Raw genomic sequence first — 25,505 nt, 5'->3', positions numbered from 1 at the left:
ACTAGGAAATTTCAAAATACTTTCAAAAATGGTTTTATCAAATTATAGGTTAAACTTGTTTGTTTTCAAAACTTTCCATTTTTAGATTTTTCAAAAACAGTTTTGGCCTTAGACTAGTTTTGAATCCTTAGAAAGCATGTACCCATAGGTTTAGTTCTTGAGCATCTCACCAACATCTTAGGTTTACCTTGCTTGTGTTTGATAAACATAGAAAGGGGTGAGATGCATAGGCCAACTGTCTGGACTTAAGATGCTTATTTCAGTGCATCAGCATAAGTCTGGACGTTAAATACAAGTCAGATATTAATCAGATTAAAGTTCATCAGTCAAGTCAAACACTGACTGGTTGTAATTAACTTAATCTGACTAACCAAGTGAAAGCTACTATCTTCTGATAGTTAGTTAGTACATAATTGGTTAGACAGCTGGTTAAAGTTATGTCAGGTTCAGGGGGAGGAATTAATTAAAAATTTTCCTTTATATAAAATATTTTAAATTTTGTTTGAAAAATGTTCTCTTAAAAATTTCTTAAACCTACTTTTGAAAACTAACTCTTATAAAACTAAGTTGTTCTTAAGAATTGGGTTTTACTTTTTATTGAAAATTGATTTTGAAAATTAGATTTAACTTAGTTTTAAAAATTGTGAAAATTAGATTTTTCAAAACTTAAGTTTACAAACTAAGCTTCTCAAAATCATTTTTCTTAATTTTGAAAATCAAAGTTTAAAAATCAATTTTCAAAATCAACTTGCTTAAAATTGTGAAAATTTTTTAAATCAACTCAAAATTGTTTCTTTTAAATCACAAACTTTTTATCCATTTTTCTTAGTTTTTGAAAACTCAACTTTTCAAGTATTTTAAACAATGGTTTTGAAACTAGTACTTTTGAACTTTAAAATTTTGATTTTTGGAAAATTAGATTTAATTATTTTACTCTATCAAAATTAGTTCTACCAAACTCCTTTGAAAACTAAAAGTAAAGTTCAAAATCAATATTTACAAACTGAAATTTGATTTGCAAAAACTCAAGTGTTAAAAATTATGAAAGTTAGATTTTTTCAAACTTAAATCACTGTCAAAACTTAAGTTTTAAATTAAATCGTTTACAAACTTAGTGTTGAAAAATAAAATTTTCAAACTTAGTTTTGGAATTCTGGTTTTTGAAAACTTGTGTTTGAAAATGAAAACTTAGCTAGCCTTCTAAAAGCTAAAAGCTAATGCTTTAAACAAATTTTCAAAAGCTTAAACTCCTCCAAGTCAACTTGACTATTTTTTAACTTGCTGTTAAAAAATTGTACTTTTATCAATATCTTTGAATTTTTTACCCCTGCTTACTTTTTGTTGAATGCCAAAGGGGGAGAAGGGTTAGGTGGTTAAGTTAGCTAAACCAATTTGAAAACACAAACTGACTTTAAAACCACACAAATGCATGTTGTTTCGTACATATGCTTTCACTAACTTAACCAGGTTGTCATTCCATCAAAAAGGGGGAGATTGTTGGTGCGGGTAGCACAAACGGTCTAACCCAGGTTTTGATGAATGACAAATAGGTTAAGTTAGTTGTGTTGTTGTCTGACACTTTGATCAAGTGTGCAGGAAAAGTCCAGCTAGGTCGACGGGCTGACCGGATAGCTGGCGAGAAGTCCAAGCGGGTCGACGGGCTGACCGGACGCTTGGCGAGAAGTCCAGCTAGGTCGACGGGCTGACCGGATAGCTGGCGAGAAGTCCAAGCGGGTCGACGGGCTGACCGGACGCTTGGCGAGAAGTCCAGACGGGTCGACGGGCTGACCGGACATCTGGCGGGTAAGTAAAGTCACTGGAGGGGAGTGACTGCGAGGATGCGTTCCCGGGAAGGGAACATTAGGCGTCGATCCGGCTTAGATCCATCTCGGATATCTAAGTCGAGATCGTGACTAGATTCCGGTCTCGGAAAGATGGAATCTAATTCATACTCTTGATGCTAATTTTTATTACTTAGCGTATCTGTAAAAATGTGCTAACAAACTGTGCTGCAGGGTTTATTTGCCTCGGACTAACACTATTTTGCGGGAGAAGGAGTCGGAATAAGAGGTCCGGGCGCCGGAGGCCCAGGCGCCTGAAAGGGATCCAGGCGCCCGGAGGTCCAGTCGCCCGGAAGCATCTAGTTGGGAGTGTTCCGTCACCTTCCAGGCGCCCGGAAGGGATCCAGGCGCCCGGAGCAGCATATAAAAGAAGCCCCAGGCAGGAGCTTCAACATATCAGTCTTCTGAGAACTCTGAGTCCAATCACTCTGCTGCTCTGCGCTCCAACAACGTTCACAAAGCTCCGACGACTCACTCCGGCTCTCTTTTTAATTCATTGTTTGTCGGTTAGCTTTATTTTCTTTCTTTTCATTAGCAATATTTGTACGTAAATTGTAATTATCCGAATTGCTAGTGAATTGCCCAACGAAAGTACTCAAGGAGTACGGGCCTTCGAGTAGGAGTCGTCACAGGCTCCGAACGAAGTAAAAATCAACAGTGTTCATCTCTTTACTTCTTTACTTTTTCGCTGCGTCTTAACTCGAGATTTTCGAATCGATATTCACCCCCCCCTCTATCGAATCTAACGGTCTTACAGTAAGTACTTGTACAATGTTCTATAGGTACTTAGATTAAATGTGCATGCTACATGTTTAAGTTTTATGCTTCCTAAGGGATAAAAAGACATGAAACCCTACTGATATGTTTCGGCCAAATGAAAATAAAAGGGTTAGGGTTAGAGTTTTGAACTTATTCATGAAGTATGGTTCCTTGTAGGTACTTGTACTATGCTCTATAGGAACTTAGATTAAATGTGCATGTTACATGTTTAAGTCTTATGCTTCTTATGGAGTAGAATGATATGAAATCCTACTGATATGTTTCGGCCAAATTGAAATAAATGGGTTAGAGTTAGAGTTTTGAACTCAAACATGCTTATTCATGAAGTATAATGCCTTGTATGTGCTTAGATCAAGTTTACATGCTATGTGGATAAGTTTTATGCTTCATATGGAACCAAATGATATAAGAATCCTACTGATATGTTTTGTACAAATTGAGATAAATGGGTTAAGGTTAGAGTTTTGAACTCAAACATGCTTATTCATGAAGTATATTACCTTGTATGTGCTTAGATTAAGTTTTACATGTTATGTGGGTAAGTTCTATGCTTAATATGGAATGAAATGAGGATGAAACCTACTGATATGGTTCGGCCAAGATGGATAAATTGGGTTAGGAAAGAGTTTAAACCTAACCAAACATGCTTAGGCATTTTCATGATATGTAGTCTTTGATATATAAGTGGAGTAAGCTTTCATGCTTTATGATATGTTGCATTTCTATGTCTTATGATAAGATGTGCCATGTTTATGATATGATATGATAGACTTATGACATGATATGCCATGTTAATGATATGATATGCTAGACTCATGATATGATATGCCATGTTCATGATATGTATGCTAAGTTCATGAGATGATATGCCATGTTTGATGATATGAAAATGACATGTTATGCTTTATGTTATGATAAGAACATGTTATGTTTCATAATGCATGTATGAGTGGCTTATGTAAGAAGAAAAGCCTAAAGAGTTGCTTCCCTTAAGCTGGGACCAAGAGCACTCTTCATGTTATGGAAAAGAGTTGCTTCCCTTAAGTTGGGATCAAGAGCACTCTTCATGCTATGGTAAAGAGATGCTTCCCTTAAGTTGGGATCAAGAGCTCTCTTAATGATATGACAAGAATTATGACATGTATGATATGATGAGATATGATATGCATGATATTTTACTTTGTATGGCTTGTACCAAGGGTGGGCTCCATAAGCGTCCCGGGGTCGACGGACTATGAACGGACCTCGTTAAGGGATGAGCTCCTCAGTACGCCCCTAGGTCGACGGACTATGAACGGACCTAGATCCCTAGTAGGTTCGGGGCTAGCTACCCTGTCCTAGGGATTGCGCGCATTTATGTTTACATGTGGTACAAGCCAAGGCCCTTCTCATGATGATGATGATATGATATTCAAGTATGTATACTATATGTTTTGAAAGAAGCATGATGCATATGTGCATTCCATGATACATGTTTTAAAAATATACATATTGCATCTACATGCACATATTTATGAAATTATGTTGATGCACCCTTATGAACAGGTATGAGTTATAATACATGTTTACATGATATGATAGGCTTCATGATATGTGCTTATAGAATGTGATATGAATCATGATATACACTCACATGATAGACTTTGATATGTTATGCTCCTTATGTGATATGATATATTATGTTCTGCTTTCCCTCATGTTATGCTATGAGTTGTTATGGTTTTTACATGATAAGATATGTTCTATGTTATGACTCTCCATGCTATGTTATGCTATGCTATGTTTTCTACATGTTATGTTATGTTATGTGTTTTTCGGATTTATGGGTAGGCAAGGATCTCACTAAGCCTTTGGCTTATAGCTACACGTTTTCCTTGTACTGCAGATAAAGGCAAGGAATGGATTGTTTAAGGGGAGCAGAGCAGGAAAGGCAAGGAAGATGTGTGTGGAAGTGCTGGTGGATAGATCTATTTAAGTTTCTTTGAATTATCTAAGTTATGCATGTGAACAATGTTGGACCTATGCTTATGCTGATGATTTCAGCTAGTATTTCATACACTTATGATATTTTTACTCATGTTATAATAATGATGATATGATGATAATGTTCAGTATGCTTTGATTCACATGCCATGATAAGTAAACTAAATGCATATGATAAAAGAAAAAAATTTTAAATAAGTCTTCCGCTGCCATGAATCCATATGCATTAGTATAATTGATGTCTATGTTTCAGTGACGTCCGTCCCTCCGGGGTGGCCTTAGTGCTACCTGGAAGGGCGGGCGTTACAAGTATGCAAGCAGTCTACCTTCCACTACACACACATCAAGCCTTTATCCTGCCGCTCCAAGTAAGAATTTTATGCTTAAATTTTATTTTGATGTGATATTTATGCTTGATCTATTTCTTTATGATGTTTGATAATATGCATGCTTATTATCTTATTTATTTAGTTATCACATTTTTAGCTTAGATATATATGATGGTAGATTAGGAACAATAACAACCTTAGGGTAGTCTGGTTATGAATAATGATAACTTATATTAGCTTATTGTGATTATTGAAGATAAAGCATGGTTAGAACACGAACTACCCGAGCAAATGAGACAGTACCTCCACCCGATCTGATGCATGTGATTACCGAGCTCCAGCGTCAGGTCACGGAACAGCAACAAACGATCACTGCATTGATGAATCAGCAAGGGAATCCTGTTACACCACCAGGGAACCCAAATGCGATACCTATTATACCTACGGCTGTACCAGTACCTCCGACACCGGAACCACCGGTAGTTCCTATTCCAGTGGTCCGACAAGAGGCATACCTGATTCAGTGGCAGAGGTTGAAGCCAGAAGCCTTCTCCGGAAACTGTGAGCCATGGGATGCTCAGGCGTGGCTTAAGACTGTGGAAAGCATCGTGGAGCTTTTAGATTGGCCCGAACACGAGAAGGTTAAGTGTGTATCATTTTGCCTTACAGGCGATACCAGAATGTGGTGGGACCGAGTCAAAGCAAAGAGACAGGTGAATCAGATGAGATGGACAGACTTCGAGACTGAATTCCTTGAAGAGTTCTTCCATATGCGGGTGACCAATAAACACTACGATGAGTTCACCGAGTTTCGGCAAGGTGACCTATCAGTGAATGAGGCCGTGAAGAAATTTAACGGATTAGCACGCCTATGTCCAGAGCTGGTCAGTACCGAAAGAGAAAGGGTCAGACTAATGCTGAAGATGCTCAGACCCGAGATAGCCCTAAATGTGGCTGGCAGCGTTAATAGACCACAAACCACCGAGGAATTAATTAGCAGTGCTCTGATCACTGAACACTATCAGAAGGCGATGAATGAGGGTAAGAGTCAAGTTCAGAAACCTCAACATAACAGAACCAACTGGAAGGGAAACTCCAACGGTAAGAGAAAACAATGGAGCAGTTCTCAGGGTGGTTCAGCGAACAAGCAACCTATGTTTCCTCAGTGCACCACCTGCGGAAAGAAGCATCCGGGAAAATGCCGTGTGGGCACAAATAAGTGCTACAGCTGCGGATTGGAAGGACACTTGGCCAGAAATTGTCCTACTCAGATGCAGACACCTCAGCAGCAGAGTATCCAGAACAGAGGTACCCCCTCACAGCTACATCTAATGCAAGCTGCACTAGAAGGCCCTCAGATTGGCCAAGGGAGACTGGAAGCCCCGCCAGCTATGACGAATGCCAGGATCCATTCCCTCACCAGAGAAGATGGGACAAGTGCTTCGACGGTCATTACAGGTCAGATACCTATTATTGGTCATTATGCAAATATGTTATCAAATCCTAAATGCGAACCGAAATATGAATTTATCGGGAATCCGAGAAACATTAACGGTCAGGGGATCGAGAATGTGACCGGGCAACTCTCTACCTTGACCCTAGCAACAACATTATTCGACAATATATTGGAGAAATAAACCCGTGACCCCAGTATCCAAAGGATCAAGCAAGAAGTCTTAGAAGGGAAGGATAACGGATTTCGTATCGCTGATAGTGGAATACTGTACTTCAAGGATCGCCTATGTATTCCCGACGATTCAGAGATGTGGAAAAAGTTATTAGAGGAGTCGCATGTGACACCATACGCAATGCATCCTGGATCCACCAAAATGTACCAAGACCTGAAGAAGAAATTCTGGTGGTTTGGTATGAAGAGAGATGTGGCTCAGCACGTCAGTACTTGCCTGACCTGCCAAAGAGTTAAAGCAGAACACCAGAGACCTGGAGGTGTACTGCAGCCAATTCAGATTCCAGAATGGAAATGGGAGGATATTTCCATGGACTTCATTTCGGGACTTCCCAAAATGACGAATGGCTACGATGCTATATGGGTAATCGTGGACAGGTTGACCAAATCGGCCCATTTTATGGCAATCAAGATGACCTACTCGATCGAACAGCTAGCCCAATTATATGTCAAAGAGATTATCAGACTGCATGGGATCCCTAAGACCATCATCTCTGATAGAGATGGCCGTTTTATTTCACATTTTTAGGGAATGTGTTCAGAAAGCCCTGGGTACGAAATTATTATTCAGCACTGCCTTTCACCCTCAGACTGACGGGCAAACAGAAAGGGTGAATCAAGTATTGGAAGATGTGTTACGAGCTTGTGCCCTGGACTTCAAAGGGAGCTGGTGCCGATATCTATGCTTAGCGGAATTTGCCTATAACAATAGCTATCAAGCTACCATTGGTATGGCACCGTACGAAGCATTGTACGGGAGAAAATGTAGATCCCCTATATGTTGGTATGAAGGCGGTGAAAAGAAGGAAATGGGATTTCAAACCAATCTTATCGACAGCACCACCCGTGCAATACAGAAGATCCGCCAAAGAATAGAGACTGCCCAAAGTCGGCAGAAGAATTATGCAGATAAGCGACGTAGGCCGCTGGAATTTAGCGTCGGGGATTCAGTATTCCTCAAAATAGCTCCTATGAAAGGAGTGATGAGATTCGGAAAGAAGGGAAAACTAAGTCCTCGATATGTAGGACCATATCAAATTCTGAAGAGAGTTGGCAAGGTGGCTTATGAACTAGAGTTACCACCAGAGATGTCGGCTATTCACAATGTGTTCCATGTCTCAATGCTCAAGAAGTACATGGGTGGCACAGATCAAGTGATCGAACCACAGACAGTTCAAGTTCAAGAGGACCTGAGCTACGAGAGTCGACCGATACAGATATTAGATCGAGATATTAAAAGGCTAAGGAACAAGGAAATACCTTTAGTAAAGGTTCTGTGGTCAATTAAGAAGACCTATGAACCAAGCATGATAATGCTCTATGAGTGCAATGTGCAAGTATGCATGCTTTATGATATGAAGAAGGCTGTAACACCCATAGGGTCCTTAGCAAAATTCTAGAATATTCTATCATGAATAAAGAATAAAGAAAAATATATATGCTTTAGTTGAATTTTTGCTCCTAGCCGAACACTTAAATAAATAAAATAGAAATAAAAATACATAAGGTCTAGGACTTGAACTCTAGATCTCTCATTAGATACCTGAATAAGATAACCACTAAACCAAGAGAAATTATTGTTGGGAAAGAGAGGAAAACCATAATTAAATGTAAGAAAAAAAGGCTCTTCTCTTAGAAGGAGAAGTGAGAGTTGTCTTCTCCCTCTCTAATGAAGAGATGCTCTAGAATATTCCTTTCTTACTCACCAAGAAGGGATGTATCTAGACTTTTCTTAATTATGAAGAGAGTAAAAGAAAGGAGGAAGAAAAATATATTTTTCCTTCCTCCTCTCATGATGAATAAAAGGAAGAAATTAAAATGAGTTGGCATTTTTTCTCATTCACTCTCTTACTCCTTCCTCCTTCACCGTGCCCCCTTCTTCACCCATTCCTTCTTCTTGACGAGACCAAGGAGCAAGGAAGCTTCCCCTCTCTAGGAAGGATCCACAACAAAAGGTTAAATCTCTAAGGAAAACAAGCGCAAGGATGTGAGTATCCCCTCACTGCAGTACAAGTAGCTTCGGTTTTTAGAATGTTTTTCTCTTTCGAAACTCTAAAACTTTTCTTGAAAGAAGATGGTCAAGATAAAGAATAGGTAGTCACTTAGGGTTAACAAGTGATAAGAGATGCTTCATGTTATAAAAAAAAAAAAAAATTTAGAACTTGTTGCATGATTCGGCCAAGGATGGAAGAAAGGATCTAGAACAAGTTTTTCTTTGATCACATGCTTAAATTTCTACTCTATGATATATGAATTTCATATGTTGTTAGTTTAGTCTTCATTCTTCATGTTGTGAAGAAAAAAAAAGAGAAACCTATCTATATGGTTCGGCCAAATTGATTATAAGGCCTTAGGTCAAGAATTTTAGTTAGAAACCATACTAGTTGTACCTCTTTGTGATGTATGAATTTTTACATGTTTATAACTAAAGTTTTTATGCTTCATATGGAATGAAATGGTAGTAAACCCTACTGATATGGTTGGCCAAATTGAATAAATGGGTTAGGGTTTAAGTTTTTGAACTCAAATATGCTTAGAACATGAAGTACAATACCTTGTAGGCACTTAGATTAAATGGGCTTGTTATAAGTTTAAGTTTTATACTTCTTATGGAATAAAATGATATGGAACTCTACTGATATGATTCGGCCAAATGAAAATAAAAGGGTTAGGGTTAGAGTTTTGAACTCAAATAGGCTTATTCATGAAGGATGGTTCCTTGTAAGTACTTGTACAATGTTCTATAGGTACTTAGATTGAATGTGCATGCTACATGTTTAAGTTTTATGCTTCCTAAGGGATAAAAAGACATGAAACCCTACTGATATGTTTCGGCCAAATGAAAATAAAAGGGTTAGGGTTAGAGTTTTGAACTCAAATAGGCTTATTCATGAAGTATGGTTCCTTGTAGGTACTTGTACTATGCTCTATAAGAACTTAGATTAAATGTGCATGTTACATGTTTAAGTCTTATGCTTCTTATGGAGTAGAATGATATGAAATCCTACTGATATGTTTCGGCCAAATTGAAATAAATGGGTTAGAGTTAGAGTTTTGAACTCAAACATGCTTATTCATGAAGTATAATGCCTTGTATGTGCTTAGATCAAGTTTACATGCTATGTGGATAAGTTTTATGCTTCATATGGAACCAAATGATATAAGAACCCTACTGATATGTTTTGTCCAAATTGAGATAAATGGGTTAAGGTTAGAGTTTTGAACTCAAACATGCTTATTCATGAAGTATATTACCTTGTATGTGCTTAGATTAAGTTTTACATGTTATGTGGGTAAGTTCTATGCTTAATATGGAATGAAATGAGGATGAAACCTACTGATATGGTTCGGCCAAGATGGATAAATTGGGTTAGGAAAGAGTTTAAACCTAACCAAACATGCTTAGGCATTTTCATGTTATGTAGTCTTTGATATATAAGTGGAGTAAGCTTTCATGCTTTATGATATGTTGCATTTCTATGTCTTATGATAAGATGTGCCATGTTTATGATATGACATGATAGACTTATGACATGATATGCCATGTTAATGATATGATATGCTAGACTCATGATATGATATGTCATGTTCATGATATGTATGCTAAGTTCATGAGATGATATGCCATGTTTGATGATATGAAAATGACATGTTATGCTTTATGTTATGATAAGAACATGTTATGTTTCATAATGCATGTATGAATGGCTTATGTAAGAAGAAAAGCCTAAAGAGTTGCTTCCCTTAAGCTGGGACCAAGAGCACTCTTCATGTTATGGAAAAGAGTTGCTTCCCTTAAGTTGGGATCAAGAGCACTCTTCATGCTATGGTAAAGAGATGCTTCCCTTAAGTTGGGATCAAGAGCTCTCTTAATGATATGACAAGAATTATGACATGTATGATATGATGAGATATGATATGCATGATATTTTACTTTGTATGGCTTGTACCAAGGGTGGGCTCCATAAGCGCCCCGGGGTCGACGGACTATGAACGGACCTCGTTAAGGGATGGGCTCCTCAGTACGCCCCTAGGTCGACGGACTATGAACGGACATAGATCCCTAGTAGGTTCGGGGCTAGCTACCATGTCCTAGGGATTGCGCGCATTTATGTTTACATGTGGTACAAGCCAGGGCCCTTCTCATGATGATGATGATATGATATTCAAGTATGTATACTATATGTTTTGAAAGAAGCATGATGCATATGTGCATTCCATGATACATGTTTTAAAAATATACATATTGCATCTACATGCACATATTTATGAAATTATGTTGATGCACCCTTATGAACAGGTATGAGTTATGATACATGTTTACATGATATGATAGGCTTCATGATATGTGCTTATAGAATGTGATATGAATCATGATATACACTCACATGATAGACTTTGATATGTTATGCTCCTTATGTGATATGATATATTATGTTCTGCTTTCCCTCATGTTATGCTATGAGTTGTTATGGTTTTTACATGATAAGATATGTTCTATGTTATGACTCTCCATGCTATGTTATGCTATGCTATGTTTTCTACATGTTATGTTATGTTATGTTATGTTATGTGTTTTTCGGATTTATGGGTAGGCAAGGATCTCACTAAGCCTTCGGCTTATAGCTACACGTTTTCCTTGTACTGCAGATAAAGGCAAGGAATGGATTGTTTAAGGGGAGCAGAGCAGGAAAGGCAAGGAAGATGTGTGTGGAAGTGCTGGTCGATAGATCTATTTAAGTTTCTTTGAATTATCTAAGTTATGCATGTGAACAATGTTGGACCTATGCTTATGCTGATGATTTCAGCTAGTATTTCATACACTTATGATATTTTACTCATGTTAGAATAATGATGATATGATGATAATGTTCAGTGTGCTTTGATTCACATGCCATGATTGTTGGGGTTGCAAGGTTGCAAACATAGTCCCATATTGGAAACACATGGGAAAGATCATGGGTTTATAAGAGAAAAGATATCTCCATTTGGTATGAGGCCTTTTGGGTAGAGCCCAAGAGCAAAACCATGAGGGCTTAAGGCCCAAAGTGGACAATATCATGTCATTGTGGAGATATCTAAATTCTTTTCGATCTTACAATTGGTATCAGAGCCCGGACTGCCAGAAGGTTTAACCGCCGACTGTGCACAAGAGCTATGGTCTGATTGAGCCATGTGAGTACAATATTGACCTCGAACAAAGAAAGTGGGGGCTCCTATGTTCGAATCAAGAGGACCAGACACCAGGCAGGAAGTCCTAATTGCGACTAGGCAAGGAAGTCCTAGTAGGTCGGGTGGACCGAGGGGCAGGAAGACCTGGTGGGTCGAGGATCGGACGTGGGAAGTCTATGGTCCTTTGTTTGAGGGGGGGATTGTTGGGGTTGCAAGGTTGCAAACATAGTCCCATATTGGAAACACATGGGAAAGATCATGGGTTTATAAGAGAAAAGATATCTCCATTTGGTATGAGGCCTTTTGGGTAGAGCCCAAGAGCAAAACCATGAGGGCTTAAGGCCCAAAGTGGACAATATCATGTCATTGTGGAGATATCTAAATTCTTTTCGATCTTACAATGCTAAGTAAACTAAATGCATATGATAAAAGAAAAAAATTTTAAATAAGTCTTCCGCTGCCATGAATCCATATGCATTAGTATAATTGATGTCTATGTTTCAGTGACGTCCGTCCCTCCGGGGTGGCCTTAGTGCTACCTGGAAGGGCGGGCGTTACACATTAGTACTCGCTCGACCTCCACTCGACTGGTAATATACTAAAAGTTGTATAAGACTATCTACCTTTACGCTCGGTCGGGCTTCATCCGGCCTAGCGCATATAAGCACATTGGTGCTCGCTCAACTTTCACTCGACCAGTAATATACTAAAAGCTATATAAGCCTAAGTGTTTTTACGCTAGGTCGGGCTTCATCCGACCGAGCGTATATAAGCACATTGGTGCTCGCTCGACCTTTACTCGACCGGTAATATACTAAAAGCTATATAAAGCTAAGTACCTTTACTCTCAGTTGGGCCTCGCCCTGACCAAGCACCTACAGAAAGCCTTTTATTTGGTTGCTCATTGTCCTATTAATCATACATTTATCCAGCTATAGACCTCTCCTATCTTTCTCGACTATGACTTCTACTTTATTCGATAGGCCGACCTATCATAACTCATATCATCATTCATACTATTATTTTGTTCATACTTAATTTAGAATGGTTAAGGACTTAGGTTTGATTGATACTTGCCCAACCTAGTACCAGGATGGGCGAGATAATAGTACGTTAGGAAAAAATAGTCTAGGGAGTCAAGTGGGGTAAGACATACCCCTCTTGGTCTACTTAGCAAAGTGGAATTAACAGAAAATACCTCGCCACATCCTAGACTTGTTAGACTAGGATTTCTTAGCAAGTTGATTAAATGATGATTTTATTAAAAGGCTTTATCTTAGAAAGTGATCGTTGCTCTGATACTCAAGAAGATCTCTGTGCCTCGCCACTGCTTGAAAGCTAATTTTTTAAATATGCATTTAATTGACTAACTGTTAAACCTAAATCTAACACAGAGCCAATCAATTCTTAGATTTAAACTTAAATTTTAAATCAGATAAAACTAAAAAAATATCCCACAAAACCGATAAGGTTATCCTGATTGATTGTGCTAGAACACTTAGAATGGCTGAAATATATAAGGTTGCCCTGATTGATTATGCTGAAACACTTAGAATAGGTGAAACTCATAACGTTACCTTAATTGATTGTGTTGAAACACTTAGAATGAGTGAGATGACAAGAATTATTAAATTGAAAAAATACTTTCAAAAAGGGTTTAAAAATCCATAGATAATTTTCTATAGATTATTTTTTAAATAGTGATTTAACATAATAATATTTTAATAAATTTCATACTTGATTGAATATATTTATATATATAAATTTTGAAAAATCTATATACTTAAAAAATATTGATTATTGACTAGTACTTAAAAGTCTACATTCCAAGGTCAACACTAAAACCCAACCCCTATACACTTAAGTAGATTTCCTTATAGTTAATAAGGATTTTTGAAAATTCAAAAAAATGCTTAAAAAAGTTTTTTTGTTTTTTTAAAAATAGAATTCTCTTTATATCCTTGGAAAATCAAGAAATATTTTCTTAAAAATATTTTTGAAAAAAAATTTAAAAAATCTTTAAACACACTTGAAAATCTTTTAAAAAATTATTGTAAAAATTTATGTTTTGAAAAATATATTTTAACTGATCTTTTGATTTGGATCAACTCCTAGACATATAGGTAGTTCTCCTTGTGGTTAATAAGATTTCTTAAAGATATATCAGATTGAGAGGGAGTTTTAACTAAAAGATGACAAATATACTTTTCAAAATTCTTTGAAATAATTAAAAAAATCTTTTTGAAAAAGTTTAAAACTCATGCTTCTCAAATATTTTTTGAAAACTTTTGAAAACACTTTTGAAAATTTTTTAAAATACTTTCTTTAAAAAAATTTGTTTAGGAAATATTTAAAAATTAATTTAGTTAATATTCTTTTAATTTGGATCAATGCCTAAGACACATAGGATGTGTTCCTTGTGGTTAAGGTCTGGGCGCCTAGAAGCCCATTTTCTAGCTAATCTTCCAGCTTCGATTTCCGACACCACAGAGTTAGCACAATAAGTAAAATATATTATTTTGAATGAATTTGACAGTCTCGGTCCAGTTCTGACTTTCGAATTTCTGTAAAACCCTAGTTCAAACTGACACCTATTGTTCACGTCCTCACCTACTCTCAGGAAAGTTTACCTGATGTTAAACTAGTTCTCTGGACCGTTTGGACTTTTGCTTAGCATCCGAGACTTCAGGACTTTCCATTGGATGTTCGATCCTTGACCCGCCCAACCTTCCACTTGGTGTTAATGACCTCCAGGACTTTCACCTACTGTCCTCGACCCGTAGGATTTTTCGCTGATATCCTCAACTTGCTAAGACTTCTGCCCAGTCTCCCAGACCAAGACTTCCTTACCTAGCCGCAACTAAGGCTTTCCAACTGCCTACTATTCACTAGGACTTTTACCTTGCATAAACTCACTTAGGACTTTTCTGCACACTTAGTCAAACTTATTAGAACCACAATAAACCTTAACTTTAAATCTTTTGTCATTATAAAAACTTGGGTTTGATCATCTGGTGCTTCCTGCACCAACAATTTTAGTGACCTTAAGTTAAAAATATTTTGACTCCAAACTTTGGTATAAACCCCTAAAGAGCAAATATCTAACTTAAGAAAATTATCAAACATTAAAAGGGGGGAGATTTTTTGTGCAATAAGCTTCTTGAGTTTTGATATTTGACAATGTACCTAAATCTGATCAGTTTGACTATGGATTGATCCAAACAGGACTTAATGTTTGGAAGAGAGAAGTCTAGTTAGAATTAAATGACTAGTAAGGAAAAGTCCTAATTGGAGATTAGGTAAGGGGAAGTCCTGATGAGTGAAGCTAGGCAATAGAAGTCCTAGTGAGTGAAACTACGTGGCAGAAGTTCTTATGATTGAAGCCAGACAATGAAAGTCCTTGTGAGTGAAGCTAGGTCCTAGTGAGTAAAGCTAGGTGGTAAAAGTCCTAGTGAGTGAAACTAGGTAGTGAAAAACCCTAGGGGAAGGTAACCCTAAGTAATGAGAAGTCTTGGAGGAGTGAACTCCAAGCATGAAGCATAGTAGGTCAGGTAGACTTATAGGAGTACGGTTTGATCCTAAGTGATTGACCTTTAGGTAGTAGACTTGGAGGAGGGACCTCCAAGTAAAAGGTAAGCCTAATAGGTCATGTAGACTTATAGGAGTGCGACTTGTTGATTAGCCGAGCCACATGGTTCAGGCGTCCGGAAGGGTTCTAGGCGCTCGGAATGGGCCTATTTAAAGGTCTTCAACCAAGGGCTTTGAAATAACAACTACTACAAGTTTCTCTCTTGCATGCTGCTCCGAAAAGGCTTCGACAACATCGAAAGGCTGCTTCGAAGTTCGAAAAATGAATAGTCTGTCAGATTTCCTTTCTGTATTGGTAGCATTATTCTTTTTAGTTCTTGTAACCAATTCCTATAATACATTTACGAGCTGATAGTGGATTGCCCAATGAAAGCATTCATCGAGTGCGGGCCTTGGAATTGAAGTCGTCGAAGGCTCTGAACCAAGTAAAACCAACTTGTGTTAGCGCTTGGCTTCTCTATTTCCTTTTCTTCTTTTATTCTTCCGTTGTACATGTTATTAATTGGCTATCAATTTTTGACGATCACTATTCTCCCCCCTCTAGCATCTTTCTCATCCTACACTCTTCATCTCTGCGCTTAGACGAACATGCTACGAAGCTCTACGATCGAGGAAGCTCCAGGAAGTGTGTGCTGTGCTCAAGACTTTCATATCAACCATAATAATTTGTTTGTATTTTCTGTTTACAAGTTGCACTTATTTTTTATATCTTATTTGTGGTTGTACTCTAAACTATAAGACAAGTTTCTTCGTCTCTAGAAATTTTCGAAAAAGAGATTACTAGTGGACGGAGGTGAAATTTTCGAAAAAGAGATTACTAGTGGACGGACACCTCTTGTGATTAGACCTTAAATGTACTGTCCCTAAAGGGTTGGGAACTAAATAAATCTCACGTATTCTGTCTTATTATTTTATTCATATATTTCGTTATATACTAACTTTGATAAAATAAACACAACGATGAAATAAAAAGAAAGCAACAAATTAAGATTCACCCCTCTATCGACGGGACGGATCCTATGAGTTGAGTATTCATTTTGGTGGCTATTTGAATAAATGATCTTATTTTAGCTAAAACCTCCTGGAGCACTCGATATCATAATCAAGACCTAAACATGGATAACTAACTCATCATGTTACATTAAAGGGTTAATTTAAAGTACTTAAGAATTAATATATTACAAAAATATTCAGAGTTTAATAATTTTACAATAATAAATTAGATTTTATAAATTAATTTATTCACTGACATTTGGTGAGATATGAAACCCTTTAGTATGTAAATTTTTGAATGAAAACTTCATAGGGAAGGTTTCATATGCGAGCTAGATTATTTTATTTTTTTAGAGATATTTAAAGATAATATTTGTTATTTTTATATTTTACTCTTAATATGACCACTTTTAATTATTTTTTATTAATTTTAAAAAACAAAAATGAATTATTTTTTTTCAAAAATTAATAATTTTAATAGCGTCATCTTTATCTCTACTAAAGCCATCCTCAAATAATTTAGAGGTATTATCTTTATGTTTGTCCAAAAATAAAAAAGAGATGATATTTTAACTTTTGATTATACGTTTAAAATTCAAAATTAGTTTATTTCCTTGTATATTTTATTTATTAAGAAAAATTGAATTATTCTTTGTATTTTACAAATTCTAAATTAGTTAAAAAATATATATTGACCAGGTCAAATAAAGATTGATTTATTTATTTTTGTTAAAAAAAATCAAATCGAAACTATAAATATGAAATCCAAGAATTGGAAACATGCTGCGAGATTTTAGATTTTTTCCATGGAGAACGATCAGCGGACGAGTTCTTCATCTTCCGGCGCCGACCCTGGCAGCCGCATCCACCGCGGCGGCGATGCGCTGCCGTCGTCGCTGCCTTACGTCCCGCAGCCCGCGGCCGACTGGCAGCTCTGGGGAGAGGACTCCCTCATCGAGCAGATGACCACCATGAACATCGGCGGCGCACGCGGCAATTCCAGCGTCATCGGGGATCGACGTCCCGAGCAGAGGCTGACTCGGGCAACTTCGGCGCCGGAGCCAGCACCGTTAATTTCGCCGCAATGGTCATCGTCGTCGTCGTCGTCGTCATTGGGAAATCCCCACCGAGGTGAGCTTTTTGACCCCTTCCCCCTTGGTAACGGCGGCGCGAGTTTCGATCGCCGAGGTCCACCTTTCGATTTCCCCCTGCCACCGCAATCGGCCGATCGAAGTAGGGTTTTGGGTTTCTCGAATCCGCCCAATGCCGCCGCCGCCGCCGCCGATTTCGCCCTCAATCCGCGCTCTCTATCCCTAGGACACGATCCACTTTGGCGCCTGGGCCGAGGCAAACAGATTCGTACTTCCCACGCACTGCACCTCTGTAACCAAGAACTCCTCCTGTCGACGATTATCCCCATGAATCCCAATTCGGAGGCCGCAAGGAGGTGCATTTACTGCACCGCCAAGGACCGGCAGGGATGCCAGATCCTGCTGCAGATGATCACCGCCGGAAACTCTCGTATTGTGCACGTCATCTTCGGCGGGGTCATCAACCATGTCACCGAGCTTATGAGGAACCCTGTCGCGCATCAACTCCTGCAGACATTGCTAGACGTCTGCACCGAAGAACACAGATTGAACTTCCTCTTGGCACTGTCTGCCGATCGGAGGCAGCTGTTCAAGGTCTCCTTGCATCCTCATGGGTAATGCTAATACCACTTCCTAATGATCATATGTATTGCATTGTATGCCCAATAATAAGTCCCCTTCTTCTATCCTTTCCGAGTCGATGACAATTCATAGCAATTATCTTGACATCAAAGAAGAGTTCTACCCAATGCTTTATTTCTGTCCTAGTTGATCCTGATTCAACATTAGAAATATATTGATTGTTTCCTAATAACGAAGTACTCTTTTAAATAATGCATATTTGATTCCATCCATAAATTCAGTATCGATAATTCTTATTGTTCAGCTTTGCACCGTACCTGTTTGCGAATACATAGCTGTTGTTTGGTGATTTCAGGACAAGAGTGGTGCAGAAGTTAATCGAGACGGTCAAGACCGTCGCGCAAATTCAGTTGGTGATCACTGCTTTCGAATCAGTCTTTCTCGAGCTCGCTAAAGATTCGAACGGCAACCGTGTGATCCATAGTTTGTTGACATGCCTTCCACCTGCATACAAAGAGGTGCTTTATGTTCTTACTTTCTATGTCATCTTGTTGCTTGTGAGCTATGAACTTTTGTTTTGTTTTATTTTTCAATCTGAGTTGTTTGTATGTATATATTTTTTTGCAGTTTATTTTCAGTGCTACGGCTAGACATTGTGTTCTAATGGCGATGCATCAACATGGATGTTGCCTTTTGCAACGCTGTCTAGAACACTCCGGTGGAGCACACAGAGTAAATATTACCATGCAAATAGTTGATCATGCCTTCTCCCTTGCACTAGATCCCTTTGGGTAAATGTTTTTGGCATTCAATTTTGTTTCTTTTACATAATTATGGCTCTCATCTATTCGCCCCTTAACTTTGGCATCTTTGCATCCTAAGCCTTGCCATTCTGTTTTGTTGCAGCAATTATGCGATTCAGTACGTCCTGAAGAAAAGATCACCAATCGTAAATTCACGACTGGTATCGCAATTTTCAGGATATTACATAACACTGTCGATGCAGAAGTTTAGCAGTAATGTGGTGGAGAAATGCTTGGAGTGCTTTGAAGAAGAAGGCCAGGCCGGAATTGTACAGGAATTGCTATCGGTGCCTCGGTTTGAAGAGCTACTCCAAGATCAATATGCAAATTATGTCATCAAAGCCGCGCTTAACCACACACAGGTTTCAGCAAAACATATGATTCCTCCTTCAATTGTCTAACAACTTTCTTCCAGGAGAATTTCTAAACTTTGTCTTCACTTTCTTAGGGATATCTCCGAGCTGAACTTGAAGCTGCAATTCTGCCTCACATTGCGCTTCGAAACCACCCTCACTGTAAGAGGATCTTCTCTATCGTTCTCGGAAAGCATTAATGCGAGTGTGTGCGGATCGAAGGCTCTAGGGACATTGTTGTTAGGTTCTTAATTCTTATTGTTGTTGCATCTTTAATTGCAAAATGAAATTAGTTTCTTTATGTGTTGAATGAATGGTAGAGATACATAGACATTTCGATTTCTTCTAATGTAAATTGTCTGTTTAAGTGCTTTGAATTAATCATGATTTTTTTTTTATCATTTTATATATAATTTTGTTTCTTGTAACTTGTCTATGATGTGGCTATGTGCTTAATCATTTTTATCCTGTGAAAATATTGAAAAATTATTAAATTGTACTTACCATATTTATTATTAGATATATTGATATTAATGGTATACTTTGATATACTAAACAAGTTTAGTATAAATGGTATAAAATTTAACTTTTTAAAAATATGATATATTAAAATTTTGGTACGGTACAATATATACCATCTATAGTTTAATCAATATAATCGAAGATAAATTTAAAAACAGTTTATATATAATGGTTTTGTATGTTTTCTTTTGGATAATTTGTATGTGTTTGTTCTCCGTGAAGTTTAAGTTGACTTTTAGAATATTAATCTGTTTGAAATTCAAATTCTAATCCTCATATTACTTGTTTTACTATTTGTTTTTTTCTCTCATCCAAACCCTTACAAACCAATAAATCTCAGCGGTGGACAGTCTTCTTTAATTCGTTTATCGGATAAATCCAAAAACACTAGAATATGGCAGCTGACCTTCATGATTTTTTCCGCCCAAGTTTTGCATGGGGCATATGCCCAGTTGAGGATTGAATTAGTATTCCCTGAAAATTGTATTGCTGACGCTCTAACAAAACAACCTTACGGGGTTACTGACATGCAATTAATATAATTGCAAAATGAAATTAGTTTAATATTATTTTTTTTCCTTGTAACTTACTATGATGTGGCTATCTTCTTAATCATTTTTATCTGATGAAAATACATACATTACACTATACTAAAAATTTTGGTATAATATCATATAGCAATTTTTGATATTATATGAGATTTAATATTTTTAGTATTTTAGTTATATCGAAATAACAAAATACTAAATAATTTTGGTGGACAATTGATGTACTAAATAGTTTTAGTATAAATGGTATAAAATTTAATGTAGGATCAATTTCATGTGTAGATGGGATGAATTATGTATATTTTAAAATTTTGTTTTCGTTTTTTTTAAACAAGTGCGCAACGGAAAAAATAAACTAAGTAAGAAAAACATAACACGGTCGATTTGTACGTTCGGAGTCTTTGGTGACTCCTACACTCAGCACCGGACCTGTGATTTTGAGGCATGAGGCGAGCACAAAAAATGGTGCCCTCAAAGTTTGACATTCATATATTTTCCAATCAATGTAAATATAACAATATTTTTAATTCTAGAAATAAAAGATAAAAAAATATATCATCCAAAACAATATGTCATAAACAAATATTAATAAAGTCAAAATGATCCAAATAAAATATAAAATTCATCTTCCAAACCAATATATGTCACTTGAATATTGTTCGCCTTGCAGTTTTAGAAGCGAAAGTATTGATTAAGTTAACATAATCAACTTTCTCAACTACTTTTTTCTCGATCGATAACATAGCCAAGTCATTTAGTCTTTCTTACGACATAGTTGATCGGAGATAAATTTTGATCAATTTCAACTTAGAAAAACTCCTTTCAACAGAAGCAACTGTAACTGGTATAGTCAGCAAAATTCGATAAACAATATAAGCATTTGGATAACAACTATCCATTTTTTTCAAATAATTCAGCACATCAATCGCTCTTTTTGATTCTCTTGGTAATGAGTGTCTTAACAACTTTAGTTCTAAATATAAATTTGATCCATCAATATTAGAGTGCCCATCATGTGTTAAAGACTCTTGAAGATTGACACATGAGTGTAAGAGACTATCATCATCAATAGACTTCAATCTCTCCAAACTAAATAAAAATCCAAATATTTCTTCATATTTTTGAAATTGTTCCAACCGAGTTTGAAGTGAAGAAAAAGCTTGATCAATTATAAATAGGAAGTAATTAACTCGAAAAGATTCTTTAGGAGACTGAGTTACCTCTTTACTATTAATCTCATCAAATTATCTCTTTTTTTGAATGATGCGTTTTTCTCAAAAAATATGTTCAATTCTCATTTCACTTGCAATATGTTCAGCTTCTCAATTGAATTATAGTATTTAGTTAAAAGAAAAATTAAAAATAAAATAAATTTAAGTATTTACGGAGTATTATAATATGTTGAGGGGATATATTAATGTATTAAGGATTTATATAAGGAAATATTATTTTTTTTAATTCAAAATTTCTTTATTTTTTTTATTTTTTTTATTTTGAATTAAAAAATAATTAAAATATTTTTTAAGATTTATTTTGTAGGGTTCAGGCTTCCCAATTGGGTTATAATTTTTAAACTAATTTTCTTTTTTTAAAATTTTACCTATAGAGTTCAGGTTTCCAATTGGATTATAATATTTAGTTAAAAGAAAAATTAAAAATAAAATAAATTTAAGTATTTATGGAGTATTGTAATGTGTTTAGGGGATATATATCTATGTATTAAGATTTTCTATAAATAAATCAAAATCTTTAAAACAAAATAATTTTAAAAAAAAGAGAGATAGTTGATATGCTGCGCGACGCGCATAGTAGCGTCGCGCAACATATCACAATTGATATATATATATATATATATATATATATATATATATATATATATATATATATATATATATATTATTTTTAAAATTTTTGTGCCCCTAAAATTTGTGGACCGAGGCACTTGTCTCACAATTTATATTAAAGGTCCGGGCATGCCTACATTGAGACCTAAATCCTTTGAATCTATCGACGGGTAATCCACTATCAAGTCGTAATTGAATACACATATTAAAGAAGAAGGTGTAACTAACATCTACACTTTTTTTTATATAATAATTAACTGTAAACAAAATGTTAGCCAATACTTGGATGGAGATTTGAATGCACTCGTGCATTGGTGTTGATCTGTCTATAGTAGTCGGGTGTAGCAGCGTCACAGTACAATAGTAGGACGATGTCGGAGTAGTTGGATAGTCAAGGGTTAGCATAAAAGATTGATCTTTTTTTTCTCCTTTTATAGATGAACCTGTTCTTATCATATCCATTGAATTCAAGATAAACTTTCTGACTTTAGATCTTATGAATAATTCTATAAAGAAAACTAATTAAATAATTCAGATCTTATCCATTGTTTCGATTTTGTCTGATTGAGTTTAATTTGGTTTTGGTCTGATCTGGTTCGATCTGATTCGATTCAGTTTGATCTGGTCTGGTTTGGTTCGATCCAGTTCACTCTATCCACTTGAGACGCCTTCAATCACTGGTTCGACACAACAATCTTCTGGAAGCATTCAGACCAGACCAGACCGAACTGAACCGAATCGAACCAGACTGAATCAGACCAGACTGAATTGAACCAAACCAAATCAAATCGAACCAAAACAATGGATAAGATCTGAATTATTTAATTGGTTTTCTCTACAAAATTATCTGTAAGATCCAAAGTCAGAAAGTTTATCCCGAATTCAATGGATCTAATTAGAACAGGTTCGTCTATAAAAGGAGGTTAGACGTCCAAGAAAAAAAGATCAATCTTCTACACTAATCCTTGACTGTCTGATTGATCAAACATCGTCCTACTAATGTGTTGTGACGCTGCTACATCCGACTACTGCAGACGAACCAAAACCAACACATGAGTGCATTCAGATCTCCATCCAAGTATTAGGTAACATTTTGTTTACAGTTAATTATTGTATAAAGAAAAGTGTAAGTGTTAATACACTTATTTGTTTGATCTGTGTATTCAATTATGACTTGATTGTGGATTATCCGTTGATAGGTCTAAAGAGCCTAGATCTTAGAGTAAGAGTCGTCGAAGGCTCTAAACCAAGTAAAAATCGACTGTGTTATGTTTTTCTTAGTTTATTTTTCCGTTGCTCACTCGTTTAAAAAAATCAAAAACAAAGTTTTAAAATACACATGATTCACACCCCCCCCCCCTCCCCCCGTCACGTGTAATCGATCCTATAAGTGGTATCAGAGCGAAGGAGCTCTAATTCAGTGCAACCATCGATTAGAGAAATTGATTTCTTTTCGAGAGTTTTTATATCATTCAATTTTTTTTTTCTTTCCACTCTACTTATCCCAAGATGAAATTTTGGGAATTTGCTTTAACATTTATCGGGCAAGAACATGGAGCACAAAGAAATGCTCAGGTGAAATGCCAACGAGCAATGAAATGATTCATAGAAAGTCTAAATTTCGACAATTTGTTGATATTGAAAAACCTTCTCAGGACTCAAAATTGAACAAAAAGATAAATAAGCTAGTTTTGTAATATTTTATCTAACAATATTTTATATGGACTAGAAAAATATAAAAATGCATATGAGCTCAGACTCGAGATAAACCCAATAGACAAGTCTACTGAACACCCCTCAATAGAGAATTAAATAATGTGCATGATAGTTTAAATAATTATAAAATTAGTTTTAATATTTTACATGATAATTTTTTTTTTTTTTTGAGAGTTTAGGTTTGCATGATTAGTGAATTTGAATAAATCAAATTTAATTAAAAATATAAAATTACATAATAATTTATTTAATAATAATAATTTTACTTTGAAAAGGTCAATTTTAATTAAAAATCATTCGAATAATAATTTAATTAATAATTTAAATTTGAATAATTTAATTAATAATCTGAATTTAGATAATTATTCAATTAATAAAAAAATATAATATGAATAATTCCATTATTAATAATTTAAAATTTAAAAAAGGCACAAAGCTCCTGCCATACGGAGTCCCATTATTTTTTGTATAAGGCTATTTCCAAAATTCAAACCCGTAATCTTTTAATCATATGACAACAACTTTACTATTGCAGTAGGACTCCCCTTCTATTACTAATTTAAAATTAATTAATAAATTTAATCAATAAAATAACCAAGTTAATCTAGATTTAGATAAAATTAATTGTAAACTTTATAAAATTTTCTCTTTATTTGATAAAGATAAATCTAAATTGAATAATTCAAATCTAATTAATTTTCATTCAAACTGAATTAACTATCAAAATAAATCTAATATGGATAAGTCAAATTTAATTAATTCAAATATCAGAAATAATTTAAATTTAAATAAATCTAAAAATTTAAATAATAATTCAAACTTAAATAAATCTAAAATTTTAAATATTAATAAAAATTTAAGTAATAAAAAATAAAATTCAAATAATTTTAAAAATTCAAATATTAATTCAAATAATTGTGAAATTAATAAAAATTTAACTTTAATGAATTTAAAATTAATAAAAAAGATAACTTTAATTAATTCTGAAATTTTAAAGTTAAATAATTTGAATTATGAAATTTCAAACTTAAATAATTTAAAATTTGAAAATGTAAACTTAATTAAACAAGATAAATCTTAATTAACTAATTCAATTTTTATCCTTAATAATTTAATTGATAAAAATTAATTTAATCAATTCAAACATTAAGATAAATATGAATTTAAAATTTAAAAATGATAAAATAGATTTTGATAAAATTAATAAATACCTTAATATAATATTTGATGATCTAGATAATATTAATCTAGAAGTTTCTATACAATCCCTTCCGTCCTACTCTTTTCTCTCTTTTTTTTCTCATCACACTTTCTCTCTCATCATATTTTCTCTCCCCTTAATCTCTCCCATCACACTCTCTTTTTTCTTTTTTTTTTCTCATCACACTTTCTCTCTCATTATGCTTTCTCTCTCATCACGCTTTCTCTCTCCTTAATTCCTCCCATCACACTCTAATACTATGATATCCATGTTCATATCCATTTTCATTCCATAATTTCCATTCTGATTCCTATTCCTAAGAAAGAATCAAACACCCCCTAAGATAATTTAATTAATAAAAAAATTAAATCCTAAGGATAACAATATAGATAAAAACTATCTAATAAATTCAATAAATAATATACATTTTAAAAGAAAAAGAAAATATAAATAAAAATATAAATTCAAATAG

General features: G+C 35.3%; 1 protein-coding gene across 1 annotated transcript; it reads left to right on the top strand.

Annotated features, from left to right (window-relative positions):
• The first annotated feature begins 18,682 nt into the window (after positions 1-18,682).
• On the top strand, positions 18,683-19,514 carry LOC122009712 (putative pumilio homolog 8, chloroplastic). The gene is made up of 3 exons (XM_042565980.1): positions 18,683-18,837; positions 18,953-19,211; positions 19,298-19,514. The coding sequence occupies exons 1-3, from the start codon at positions 18,710-18,712 to the stop codon at positions 19,400-19,402; spliced, it is 492 nt and encodes a 163-aa protein (XP_042421914.1). The 5' UTR covers positions 18,683-18,709; the 3' UTR covers positions 19,403-19,514.
• Positions 19,515-25,505: the final 5,991 nt, after the last annotated feature.

This window comes from Zingiber officinale, chromosome 1A (assembly GCF_018446385.1).
Source record: "Zingiber officinale cultivar Zhangliang chromosome 1A, Zo_v1.1, whole genome shotgun sequence".
NCBI lineage: Eukaryota > Viridiplantae > Streptophyta > Magnoliopsida > Zingiberales > Zingiberaceae > Zingiber > Zingiber officinale.
Note: the sequence above shows the minus strand (reverse complement) of the source record. Positions and strands in the feature narration are given on the sequence as shown.